We start from the raw sequence: 14,934 nt of genomic DNA on the forward strand, positions 1-14,934 counted from the left end.
CAATCCGTTATATAATTTTACCTTCAACTTCTTCCCTCTTGATAGTATACCCCAGCCTTTGCTTCGTCTGTTTTGAACCTCTGACAGACTAACCGTCATTTATATAAGGACTCTTCCCTCCTTCAGTATGTTTGTACTCTTTTCACCACTCCTGTTCGACCCATACACCTCTGTCTGATATCCTGAGGTATTTATTTCACTAGTCTTATGGTATCGTCCATAGTCCTATTGGGTACTTTTCTACCCCCCCCGGTCTGTTTTTTTTATTGATGGTGTATTGTTCAGAATCTTATTGGGGGATTCCTGGTTAGTGTGCGTGTTGCATACCATGTTTTTTCTTTGTCCGTCGTGGCTTCTACCCAGTCTAATCTAATATACTAAACATTTTTTCTCTCCACAGCTGCAGAGACGGGGGAGTGTTATGTATCCATTGTTGCAAGATTGTTTTCCTTTGCGGCCATAGCTTTAATTTGTTTGAGTTTGCTGTTATCAGTTTGGTCCCCTGCTGCCCCTTCAGCGTTTAGGTTTATAATATTAAAAATCGCATATTCGGGATCTATATGGATTATTGTATTCAGGGAATCTTTGCAGTACTCGCCTATTTGTGACCAGAACTCTTGGACCACTGGGCAGTTCCATAGGCAGTGCACAAGATCTGCCTGTCGGGCTGCACACTTTGTACATTTACTGTCTAGCGATAATTTTGCTTTGTATCTGAATTTGGGTGTAGTATGTTCTATGTAAAATGTTGTAGTGCATTTCTTGGTATATTGTGGATGGGATGATTTTCAACGATTTCCCAAACTGTCTCATGATAGTCTCCATATTTAGGTTTGGGCAGTCTGTTAACCAAGCTCCCATTCCCGGTGTGTTGCCATCAAAACGTAATGTTTTCTTCAGACATTGATAAAAATTTGATATTGAGATTTTCCCATATTTTGCCCTTTGGAGGAGAGCATCAAGTTGATTGTCTATCTGCTGTTGGTAAGTCGTTTAGTGATGTCAATGCGTAATGCCTGGCCTGTAGAAGGGAGACCTTTTGGATACACCGGTTGGGGACACTCAACCCCGGTGGTCTGAATGAGTGTATAGACACCAGCACCTTGGTATAGCTAGGTTCATAATATGGGCATGGTTTCTATGATATACTCTCTGCTGTTCCTCTTGGCCCTACCCCCTCTTTCATAATTTCCCCGTCCACTGCTGCAAGTTTCCCCCCCCCTTACCCCTCCACCACCCCCCCCAAATTCTTCCTCTCCTACCCCCATTCCGTCACCCTTCCTTTCTGCATGTCCCCCCCTCCCCTCCTCACCATCCTATCCTTTCCCCACACTATAGTTCATCCATATTTATTCCCAATCCTTCCTCCTTCTGAACCTAACAATATAATTGATTTATGTGGACATTTTAAATGAATTTATATATATTTTTTGTCTTTGCTAGATATTCTGAATTTCACCTGTGCATTCATGAATGTACTATTGTTTTTATAATATAATTCATTATATTTTAGATTGTATATCATGTAAGTGCTAACATATAAGAATTTTAAAGTAATTTTAAACCTTTTGGTAAATTTTTACATACTATATTATGTAAAAAATCAGTGTAACATTTAAGGCATTTATAGATTGTTATGCAATATATATTTTATTATTCTTTATCACACAGTGTATTATTAACTCATTTATAGCAATATAATTTATGAATCTATGTTATCGCAATATATGGCGGTATATATCTTTACTGGAGAGTCCGTTTTTATAATTATTTATATATATTGGATTCGAATGAAATAGCCCAAATTTAATTGGTTTAAGTTTAATTTCAATTCTATTAAGCTGTTGCTCGTTTCTAGGGGAGGTACTATCACTTATTACAACTACCAATCAAGATTGAGACTCTCCAGTATTTATACATTGCCATTCTTGTTCAGGGACATTCCCTTTGATAAAGTTGCATTTGTTGCGACGAAACGCGTCAGGGACGTACCTTGCGACACTACGTCATCACGTTGTGTGTATCCTTTACGGCCGAGGAGCACATGGAATTATATGAAGGCTAACTCTGATACCAGACTGTTTTAGAGGATTTTGAGTGATCCGGAGACAGTACTGCTTGGGAGACTGATTCCTGTTGTTCGTGGACTCCCTGTTTGCTGCGGTTTGGACCTGCCTTGTGGTGATTATTAATCACATACAGGCATACCCCGCTTTAACATGCGCAATGGGACCGGAGCATGTATGTAAAGTGAAAATGTACTTAAAGTGAAGCACTACCTTTTTTCCACTTATTGATGCATGTACTGTACTGCAATCGTCATATACGTGCATAACTGATGTAAATAATGCATTTGTAACAGGCTCTATAGTTTCCCTGCTTGTGCACAGCTTCGGTACAGGTAGGGAGCCGGTATTGCTGTTCAGGACGTGATGACAGGCGCATGCGTGAGCTGCCGTTTGCCTATTGGGCGATATGTACTTACTCGCGAGTGTACTTAAAGTGAGTGTCCTTAAAGCGGGGTATGCCTGTACTGCCTATTTTTATCTTGTACATTGTGAGTGTTTTTAATCCCCCCACCCATCCTTCCCTACATTAAATGTTACAGTATCACACTATGGGGCGTGCGCTCTGTTTTGTGTATACATATATATATATATACATATATATGTATATATATATATATCACACACACAACGTTGTAAAGCGTCGTAAGAGCGTTGGATAAACCGTTTTGGCGCTGTAAAAATGAATATAGGTATGCATTGCATAGCGTTGGATAAGCCATTCGTTGTAAAGCGAAGCGTTGTAAAACGAGGACTGCCTGTACTGAGTTACACTGATTGAAGCAGCCATTTAGTTAGGCACACATTAATGATTTTGACAGATTTATAACAGGAGCACTAAACGATTACCAGCTTAGTCAAGAACATAGAAATATATAATGTCACATGTTATACATGTAACAAAAAGATTTAAAAAAATAAAATAAAAGACCGGGGGGAAACAAAAATTGGAAAGTAGTATTGCTGTTTTAAACTCCAAGTCCTCAAGCTCCCACTGGGGGACGGAGGCGGCGGCCTTCTCCAAGCTGCCAAAATCAGGAGTAATAAGCCCTTCATTAACGTAATAAATCAATAGGATATTTAAATCAAATTAAAACGGTCAGGGTTTGAGGGGAATCGAGCAGCTCGTAATTGATGTAATCTGGTTACAGATTATGTAAAAATTTCGCACCTTTCGAAGACTGAGTGCAAGGTATTGTCTCTCATTCTGTTTTTCTTAATGAGCAACAGCCTAGACCCCAATTACTGATGGAGAGCCTTCAATGATGGCCATTTGATAAGGTGGCTGGCACTGTCTGCCAGGTAGAGGTGAAAAAGGAGGCCAAGCCCACTCACGCATTTGCTGCTGCACAATGCTCTTCGTTAGTTTGTATTAAAAAAAACAACAAAAAACACATTAATTGGAGATCTGAGGAATCTTATTACAAAAACATCTTACTTTGCAAAAATTCTTAAAAAATTACAAGTCTCTAATATGAGTAATACCGCCTCAAATCAGTCACAAATACAAACAAAGTAGCTGCCACCACAAAAAGCATGACTATTTTTTTACGTTTTGGAGACAAGTTTTTTTTTTAATGCCTCTGTGCATAATCAAACTATCCCCGTAACGCCTAGATTATACTCTTATACTGGAGAGAAGTCAACCTCTCGTATTTTATACCAATTTCATTTGCTGAGCTCGTCATAAATAAATCCTTCACATCCTTGTGATTCTATTGAATCCCAAATATCATATTGTGAAATGTCTTCCTAGCCCCATCCTCTTGCGTTCCTAAATGTACTTTAAAAGGGCTTTGCTTATTTCCACTATCAAAAAGTTGTGAATCTGGAGCTTTAATAAATTCCCACAACCCCAGACCAGGTTTGCCCTGAGATAACCCCACTTCAAGAGCACTCTACTGGGGTTGATGGGAACGCTTAAACCGCACCTGTCACCTGCTCTAAAGGCATTTATAATGGAGAGGAAAAGCAAATGTTGAGGGAACATATTAGAGAAAGTGTGTTGCCTGAATAAAGATTAAATTGGCATCTCTCCTTTAAAATTCCGAGAATCATATGTCTCTTGAAGGGACGTCAGGCCATGCAGTCACAGAAATGAGGGTGAAGCATGATAAAGGGAAACGCTACACTTGGGTATAGCATAATACACCGGTTGTCAAAGAAAAATGTCCAGATAAAATAGATGAGAAAAGGAGGGGGGGAATCCCTGCTCAGCTAAGAAGATAATCCATATAGAGAGGTGCTATCAGGGACTGGAAACATATGCATTGATATCGGAGAGAAAGAATCCCTAAACGATGCACACTACTGTACTCTACTAATTCAAAACAATACATTTTTATTCAGAATACACCTAAACACACAAATTCATTTAAAACCTAGAATATGCGCAATGAAAAGCCTATTGTAAAAGAGCTTCTCTTTTGTCCGAATGGCAAGGATCTATTAACCATGAAATGCCTATTATACTGGGTGAGCCTTGCAATAGGCTGCAAAATCTAAGGTTACACCCAAGCTTTAGCACAGTATGTTGTACTTCAGAGATAAACCCTTACAGGGCTATAAGCTAGAGAGAAATATAGAGGGGTCCTACTATATATAGCAGTTTATTCAGTAATGGTATGCGTGATAGTATATACTTTGTTGTAAACAGGACACTCAAACAGTGCCATCACCACACATAAGGCTTGAACCAAACTGTGAACTATGTCCATATAGATGTCATAAAAAGCACTCTAATACAGACTGACAGTGTAACTCATATCAATATCAGTTGTATCCAGGATACTAAGGATAATACTCTTAGTCAATCCCTTAATATGTCTCATTCAGTTCCTCTCAACCATTCCAATATATAGCTATTATCACTGATAGAGGATTAGAGCGCTATTACAGACCCACGTTCACATTCACTGGTAGTCACTGCAAGCCAAATGTTATTACCGTAGCCCTCATTCTAGCTAGTGGGATCCACTTATGGCCCACATCTTAGTTATCTCTGTCTAGAAACTGTGCTATAGCAGACAGAGACAGTAACACCTGTGTTGGTCGCGCAACAGACTTCACTCTGACGTCATCCCGACGCGCGTTTCGTTCCTTAGACACGGAACTTCTTCGGGGGTAGGAGGGTCCCTGCAGAGGCCAGCCATTTATTACCCATGGTCGTCATGGTGATCATTATCTCGTCATCAGATGGGAGTGAGCTATCCACCCAGCGCAAGGCTGTCAACCAATCGGCACTTATGTAAATACACTGGCATTGCCTGCTGATCAGGGAAACCTGCTAAACTAAAAAACTAAGTATAAAATTAAAAAGTTAAAAAGCTAATGAATTGTCTTTTCTTTACCCGTTGCTATATTTATAGTGCTTGTTGCACAATATCGTTACACATCCATGTTTAGGTGTAATTATACAATGCTGATCATGCATGTGGAAATTGTAGTTCAAAAGCCATATGGCACTAATGCCAAGTTAGTGGGTCTAATTAAGTAGGTATACTACAGACAAAGTACACTATATTGGAGACTTGGCACGATATAGTGGAGTCATGCAGTGATAGCACTTTGTGATGTTTCTATTGGAACGTTGAATCGTTATAATCTTCATTTAAACCATTTGGGGATTGTGTTCCTAGGTTGAAGATCCACCTTGCTTCTTTCCTTAATAAGAAGGAAAGAAGGAAAGAAGGATCCAGCGCTCCACCGTTTTCTAAATAAAGTAAATTTATTGTGCCACACAACGTTTCGACCAATAGGTCTTTCTCAAGTGACTAGGCATACACCAACTGAGGATAAACCCAGTATATATATCCTCAACCAAAGACAATACAACATGTGAAAACAAGTAAAAAAAAATCACCCCAGCTGACCCCAATGTCTTTCCTTAATAAAGCATTGTCTAGGTCACTTCCACGGAGTCCCAATGTGACATGTTCAATACCCTGAAACTGAACACATGTAGTGTCACCTTGATGTAACAGGTTAACATGTCGTGCTAGGAGGTGTGTCTACATTGTTCCTAATAGTGCTAGTATGCTCTAAAATGCGGCGACGCAGTTGGCGTGAAGTTTTGCCAACATACATCATGCCGCATTTACAACCAGCTAAATAGACAACTCCACATGTTGTACAATAAAAGAAATTTTTAATTGTGTATGTTTTAGTGCCACTTACATTTTGAATTTTTTTTTGGGGGGGGGGGGGGGGAGAGAATTTATAAACCTGCAGGCTTTGCAGGCACCACAAGGGGGGAAACATTGTCATTATGGAGCAAGATAGGTATGTTTTAGAAAATATCAGATTACTCAGTGACCAAAGTTGCAATGAGGTATTACAACAAGACCCGACCATCACTTACTTCAAAGACCTTTGAAAATTTTTACAGAAAGGGTTAGAAAGTAAAGTGATATCACAGCAGGAATACAAATATATGCTGGTTGAAAAGCCAAAAGTGGCCACATTCTATAGCATACCAAAACTCCATAAAAATGCTAGAAACCCCCCCAGGCAGACCAATTGTGTCAGGGATTAAAGCTCTAAATGAGCATGCTAGCACATATTTAGATCAAATCCTTAGACCTTATGTAACCAGTCTCCAATCCTACACTGTAGATACCACGGATATCTTGAGAAAAATAGATGGTATATAGATTTCTAAGAACACATTATTGGCATCATTAGATGTAGAATCACTGTATAATAGTATACATCATCCTGTGGAGATTGCGGCAGTGTCACACTTTCTAAGGGCTAGAAGCTCAGAGCATCAAAAGCACAGTGAATTTACACTTGAACTCCTTGACTGTGTTAAAACACAATTATTTTCTGTTTAAAGGCATGTTTTACCATCAACTACAAGGGACGGAGATGGGCACGACATGTGCACCAACATACGCCAATATTTACCTCGGATGGTGGGAGGAGACTAAAGTCTTCGTCCAAGAAATGCATACACATACACAGCACGTCGAACTGTGGTCTCGCTACATTGATGACGTGCTGTGTCTGAAGTGGAACAGTAGAGGAGTTTAACAACTTTGTGAAGGCCATGAACCAAAATGATCATAATCTACGGCTTACCAGTGAAATTAACCAAGACAGAATAACCTTCCTAGACTTGGAAATTTTGAAAGATGAACAAGGTATGTTGCAATCTACGGTTCACACTAAAGCCACGGCCACTAACAACCTACTACTTTTTACGAGTCATCATCCAAAACCACAAGTTGAGGGAATCCCTGTGGGTCAATTTTTAAGGATTAAGAGAAATTGCTCTACATCGGAAGACTTCAAGAAACAATCTGAGATGAGCAAAAGATTCATGAATAGGGGCTATAGTAAAACCTGTATCAATAAGGCATATAAACGTGCCAAGCAGTCTGACAGAAATATGTTACTGTATGGAAAAAAAGAAACCAAACAGAATCAATCAAGTCCAATTAGAATCATTGGCACATACAGTAAACAATGGAGGGAAGTCAAACGAGTGATCAATAAGCACTGGCACATCCTCTTAGAGGATGAGATATTTTCTCACATTTTAATCTGGTCTGTAACCGGTTCATACGCCAATAATATATATTTTCTTTAACTGTGCACGCAATGTCTTGTATATAATGTATACCCTGTTCATTTATGTAACCATGTATTATTTGTCTTACTCTGTGGCCAGGACATACTTGAAAACGAGAGGTAACTCTCAATGTATTACTTCCTGGTAAAATATTTTATAAATAAATAATAATATAGAAAAGTGCTTTCTGACACTCCCTCCATTACCTATAGAAGACCAAAAAATCTGTCGGATTCCTTGGTCCACAGCCAGTATAAAAACACCAACAATGACATCATGGCTGACTAATACCACAGTAGGCACCTTCAAATTTGGTGCCTGCAGGTTTATAAATCCCCCCCAAAAATTTCAAAATGTAAGTGGCACTAAAACATACACAATTAAAAATTTCTTTAATTGTACAACATGTGGAGTTGTCTATTTAGCTAGTTGTAAATGCGGCATGATGTATGTTGGCAAAACTTCACGCCAACTGCGTCGCCGCATTTTAGAGCATACTAGCACTATTAGGAACAATGTAGACACACCTCTAGCATGACATGTTAACCTGTTACATCAAGGTGACACTACATGTGTTCAGTTTCAGGGTATTGAACATGTCACATTGGGATTCCGTGGGGGTGACCTAGACAATGCTTTATTAAGGAAAGCAGCAAGGTGGATCTTCAACCTAGGAACACAATCCCCAAATGGTTTAAATGAAGATTATAACGATTCAGCGTTCCTATAGAAACATCACAAAGTGCTATCACTGCATGACTACTATATCGTGCCAAGTCCCCAATATAGTGTACTTTGTCTGTAGTATACCTACTTAATTAGACCCACTAACTTGGCATTAGTGCCATATGGCTTTTGAACTACAATTTCCACGTGCATGATCAGCATTGTATAATTACACCTAAACATGGATGTGTAACGCTATTGTGCAACAAGCACTATATAGCAACGGGTAAAGAAAAGACAAGTCATTAGCTTTTTAACTTTTTAATGTTATGCTTACCTCAGTTTTTTAGTTTAGCAGGTTTCCCTGATCAGCAGGCAATGCCAGTGTATTTACATAAGTACCGATTGGTTGACAGCCCGCGCCGGGTGGATAGCTCACTCCCATCTGATGACGAGATAATGATCACCATGACGACCATGGGTAATAAAAAGCTGGCCTCTGCAGGGACCCTCCTACCCCCGAAGAAGTTCCGTGTCTAAGGAACGAAACGCGCGTCGGGATGACGTCAGAGTGACGTCTGTTGCGCGACCAACACAGGTGTTACGGTCTCTGTCCGCTATAGCACAGTTTCTAGCCAGAGATAACCAAGATGTGGGCCATAAGTGGATCCCACTAGCTAGAATGAGGGCTACAGTAATAACATTTGGCTTGCAGTGACTACCAGTGAATGTGAACGTGGGTCTGTAATAGCGCTCTAATCCTCTATCAGTGATAACAGCTATATATTGGAATGGTTATGAGAGGTACTGAATGAGACATGATATCCATGGATTGACTAAGTGTATCATCCTTAGTATCCGGAATACAACTGATATTGATATGAGTTACACTGTCAGTCTGTATTAGAGTGCTTTTTATGACATCTATATGGACATAGTTCACAGTTTGGTTCAAGCCTTATGTGTGGTGATGGCACTGTTTGAGTGTCCTGTTTACAACAAAGTATATACTATCACGCATACTATTACTGAATAAACTGCTATATATAGTAGGACCCCTCTATATTTCTCTCTAGCTTATAGCCCTGTAAGGGTTTATCTCTGAAGTACAACATACTGTGCTAAAGCTTGGGTGTAACCTTAGATTTTGCAGCCTATTGCAAGGCTCACCCAGTATAATAGGCATTTCATGATTAATAGACCCTTGCCATTTCGGACAAAAGAGAAGCTCTTTTACAATAGGCTTTTCATTGCGTATATTCTAGGTTTTAAATTAATTTGTGTGTTTACGTGTATTCTGAATAAAAATGTATTGCTTTGAATTAGTAGAGTAGTGTGCATCGTTTAGGGATTCTCTCTCTCCGATATCAACAGATAAAATAGATAAACGACTGAGGAGAGCCAAGATGAAAGCTAAAACTGGGACAATTTTCTCAAGTAATCAAGCTGTAGATCTGGAGGTCCACCACTAGATCTTACTGAAACCAAAGGGGTAATAAAAAAATGTAAGGTAACTGGAGAACACTGGAACCCCAAAAAAGGACACAACAGGCCCAAAGTATAGGGAACAAGGTTTATGCCATATTAATCCTTTAAACCATAGCGAGGTCATCTTCCTGCTTGAGTTCAGTGATCTCGCCTAGAAAAACAAACAATCTATAAAGGAGGTTGGAACGCAAGGACTCTGGAGATCCAGCAAGCAGCTCTGTGCTACTGTGAGGAACAGGCAAACACAGACAGCCCTGCCAGCTACCTATGCGGAAACAATGTGTTCCAAGGCTCGTCTTTGGTTACAGCACTCGGTACGCAAACAGACAGAAGGTGATAAGGAGCAGTGTGGCAGCCGGCTGCGTATGAGAGTGGGCAGTACACAGGCTGGCTTGTTTTGGGAGCAAATTACAGGTTATGAATTTGCTGTAGCTTAGCGCTTATGCGTTATGTATTCTGTAAATTGTTTCACCTTTGTACAGGTAATGTTAACTTAAAGTCAAAGTAAGTGATCTGAAATTATAAAAAATACAATTTTTATACTTTGTTACTGCAAAATAAAAATGTATATAGTTATTTGAATTGGCAAGTGGTCCGTTTAAATCCGAGAGGCCCGAATGAATGCACCTCTAACAAAAAGGTACTATAGGACTTACTGTAAAGCTGTATATTTACAGTCAGTCATGTCTTCAGCGAATTCATCCAGACCAGGATGCAAGTGTAAGCTGCAATTTGCCCTTTCCAATGTTAATAAATGTGATGGATAAGCAGGCAGTAGGCCTCTAAAGAAAGGAGTACTCTAAATCAGCGGCCTGGAAGCTGCCTGGAATATTTTTTACATTTAAACAAACATTGTTGCCTCTGTTCTGGTAATCCTCTTGGCCTTAAAGGATATCTGTATTTGTTAATGCGACTAAAACAGAGCTGAAATGTTGGTGGTCCGCTACCACATCATTAAATGTTTCAATATGGGGAAACCAACTTCAACCTGAGCAACATCAGATCTGATCTCATGCCGAAAAACACTGATATTTTGCTTTTCAGCACCTTAAGCATTTCTTTTAGGTCATCTCTGTTCAGTGTATTCGGGGAGGAGGCCTGACCAGATATTTTCTTTTGCATGTCGGCCATAATGGATAAGCATACGTCATCAGGGGTCGGTGGGGATACACAAGCAGATCGCATATAATATTGCATCAGATTGTGTTTTCCCTCCCCTGTAATTGTCTATCATATTCATTAGAACAAATCAAATCTAAAGACCCTCGGATAGTTTCTGGAAACGCAAAGATTATCTTAGAAGGTGGACTGAGCAGGAGGTCAAGGCTTAAGCTCTTATCAGGTCGTGTGACATCACTTACTATTTTTAATTGTATTTAAGATAAAAGGAGAAGTTTCACTCAGATAAAAAAATTAAAATAAATAAATAACTTACTTTCCCCCAGTTACTGTAATTGGCTTAATTCAATATTCATTCAAATTCTAAAAGGAAAAGTATTTATTTCCTGTGAAAAATGAATATGTAAATGCAGAAATCACGTGCTCCCACAGTGATGTACTAGATCTATTAAAATAGAATTTGATCTCACAGTGCCGCAGATGCACTGAAATTAGAAGAAACAAATACAATGATGTAAGCTTATAAAATTTGCCCTTCCTCGTCGCTAGATCAACAGTATTTCGTGGTGGTGTTCGTGCAGATCACTTGCGGCATCTCATAGCGGCTCCTCCGATCAGATCCTGGAGAAGCTCCTTCACCTCGTGTTATGCACAATGTAGGCATGCGCTTTCGGTTTTTAGATTTCTACTATGGGTGTGAGTATCATCCAATGAAGCGGCAGCTGGCCCAGCAAAATAATTTCGGTGATCCAGTTAGTCTAAATGGACATCTGTCCCAACAGTCTGATCATTTTTGTAACCAACATTCCTGATACGTTTGATGGAAAGATTCTGTGTATCGCTATATGCAATCATTTCTTTGCAAAGTTGAGCACTGCGTGTTGAATGTGTATAGGGATTTTCCACCAGCTGGACAGTGTGGTTCATTGAAGCCTTGTATTTGCCCAGTGCGCACGCACAAACACGCACACACCTCTAGTTTCATAGGTAGCACAGACTTTCTTTTTCTGAAAAATGAATGTTTCCACTCTTCAGGTTCTATATAATCTATATACTAATCTCATTTGTGACTACTTCTTTTCCGCCCCCCTTTATCCTTCTGTCTGATGGCAGGATTAGCAGTTTACATAAAACGACAAATATACAAGATTTTATAGTCTTACCATGAATGAGGTGGTAAAGGGGACCGACCATATATACACAAATCAAGGACAAGAATTCTCTCTTTATTTTTTTTAAACTTTCATATCTTGATTTTAAAAAGTTGTGTCTTATATAAAACGCAATAATCATGGCAGTGCAATTAGTTCACTTTGGTTCTTGGATGGTCTGCCCCTTCAAAGACAGGAGAAAAAGAAAAAAAAAACATTGTGACCTGGAAACTTTTATGATGTCACAGCCTTAAATACTGGCTGATGTAACCATGTGAGGCAAAACATTCCACATGTGCAAGACCAAGGGCCCTTATTAAATACTCAGAAGTGGCGTCACTATGGTTTCCTAATTCAATAGTATAAGTAGATTCCCTGCATTGTAACATCCATGTCTTTAAAATAAACCCTGAGGCTAAACTCTTGTTCAACACACTGAAAAATAATTTACCCCTGAAAGTGCAACGCTGGGAGCCTAGATATCAGGTGTGTGGGTGTGTATAAAAGCCAGTGGGTTTTGCATGTCTAACTGGCTGGAGCGCTTCAGTGACAATACACAGGGCTTGACAAATGCACTCGCCTGGGGCGAGTGCATTTTGCCAGCTGTCTAGTCTTATTGGCGGCAAGGTGCGGCGTCTCCCAACATTCTCCAGCGCCTCCTCCTGCAACTCTTGTGAAAATGGCTGCGTGGATCAAATAATGCTGCCTTGCCATGACAAAGGGACGCTACATGAAATCACGTAGTGTCCCGTTGTCATGGCAATGCATCATTTGACGCTGCGCAGCCATTTTTACACGAGTTGCAGGCGGAGACACTGGAATTTGTGGGCGAGACGCAGGAGAATGCCGGGTGATGCCGCACCCCAACCCTTGCAAGTGGGTAAAGTGAGGGGGTGAGTGGGATAACAAGACGACAGATTTGTGGGGGTGGAGGAGGGACATGGGTGGTGGGGGTGGGAGAGAAGAGAAGTGGTGGGGAATGAAAAGTAAAACATGTCATGGACTGGCTTTTATTTTAGTAAACAAAATAAGAAGGGTGCCAAGTGTAGCATTAGCAGACAGGGTGATACAGTGCTCTGTGGATCTGTAAAAACCAACCTACACTAGAATTTTCCATAGATGTGTAAAGTGTTTGTTGTATTTTGTGCTTCGAGTTTACTTCGCTATAAATATGTGTTATTAGGCTTAATCTATAGCGGTCCTGGAAGTCCTAAATGTAAAACGGTTTAGAGTACACACATATACATATAAACATTTTAAAAAGGAAGCAACGGTCTTGAACATGACAACCATCTCTCAATTAAACACAATCTGACTCAGTTACCTTTCGTAGCTCAATGGTCACTTCATTTCGGTGTCTTCTCATGGTCTGTAAAAGAAAACAAAGCAACATTAGAATTATGACATTACTGCCAAATCGCGTTTCACGTAGATAACATTGTCTACCGATTGGAGCGTTCCACAAAGAGGATTTTTTTTGTAATAATAATAATAATCAATACGTATAAAGCACAAACATTAAAGACGTTTGGTGTGTGCCAGTGACCAGTTTCTGTAAATAATTTTACAAGAAACTTGGTCAAAAGAGGTCTGTATGTACGACTATGGATAGAATTAGAAATGAAGACCTCAGAATAGCAGTATAGTAGCAGCTTAAAATTAATGACAGTCTGTTGTCGATTGAGGAACAGTTCACATTAGGATTTACAAGAATAAACCCTCGTTCACTGATCGTACCATCCAATGCCGACTATGCTGGGTTGTAAATGTCTTCCCAAGTCTGGCTCCTTGCCATTACTGGCAGCATACATAGTATGACGAGAGAACAGTAGCACATGAGGACGACAAAATGAAAACAAAAACCAGGAAAATAAAAAGGACGCAATTAAGTTTAGGTCCTACCTACTCTTAACCAATGTTGAAAGTGCAATCCCCATCCTACGTCTACATCATACAAAATAGTTCAAAAAAGTAATGTAGAAAATAAGCAGAAAGGTCTGTGCGTCCAACATAGGAACTTATAGCTTGACTATATGCAGGGCTCGAACAACAGGAAAATTAGGGGCAGCTTGTGAAGCTTAAAGTTAGGGGCTGCTGCAGAGCTTCTGAGGATGCAGAACTGTGAATGCTTCTTTTCCAATTTGCACCACAATGCTTTGCATAGCGCTATACAAGTTATTGTGGGGAGCAGCGATTTACCGTTCTTCTGCAGAGATTCAGCAGCCAAGGTGTTTTCTATACGAAAGTAAACTACATTTTACAAACCCTGACCAAAAAAATCCAACAGAACAAAATATACATAGGAGTTAATTCCATGTTTTTCTTTTTTAAACAAATATCAGGCGGAAAAGGGCTGGGTAAAATATACATCATTTGTACCAAGTATTTGGGTCTACCGCCCAAATATACTTTGGAAAGACTGTCTGCACACTACTGAGTGATTAAAGGTAATATGGAAATGCTGATGCTGTAACCATGCAGGATAGGGCAAATGAACGAATACCAAAAGAGACATTAAACAGAGGAAAAGTATGCAAAACAACAAAAGCAATTCCTCCTTAAAAATGTTTATTTTTATGTATATACTACTTAGACAGTATGCAAGTTATAGTGGGATGCAACTTCGGGAAGCAGAGCTGTTCTGCATTAGCTTTCCTGTGCAGTCAAATAACGTTATTGGAGTTCTGCATTACATGAGACATTCTTATGCAGTACATCACATGCACCATTTCTAGTAAGTTAGTGTCTCTTGGATAGATACACATGTATTGTTCAGATATTTTAATGTGCAAGACACACACACTTTGGATGCAAAGCATTCTGGTTTGACATTGGTGGTCACTGAAGTGCCCATTAGAGTCTAGCAGCC

At 39.7% G+C, this 14,934-nt stretch overlaps 1 protein-coding gene across 1 annotated transcript in view; it reads right to left on the reverse strand.

Annotated features, from left to right (window-relative positions):
* The window catches only part of KPNA3 (karyopherin subunit alpha 3), a 108,122-nt gene that overhangs the window by 20,774 nt on the left and 72,414 nt on the right, over positions 1 to 14,934 (reverse strand). Inside the window, exon 2 of the mRNA XM_075591950.1 lies at positions 13,390 to 13,434. Coding sequence (XP_075448065.1) covers positions 13,390 to 13,434 — 45 coding nt within the window. The remainder of the gene's footprint in view (positions 1 to 13,389; positions 13,435 to 14,934) is intronic.

This window comes from Ascaphus truei, chromosome 3 (genome assembly GCF_040206685.1).
Source record: "Ascaphus truei isolate aAscTru1 chromosome 3, aAscTru1.hap1, whole genome shotgun sequence".
In the NCBI taxonomy this organism is placed as follows: domain Eukaryota; kingdom Metazoa; phylum Chordata; class Amphibia; order Anura; family Ascaphidae; genus Ascaphus; species Ascaphus truei.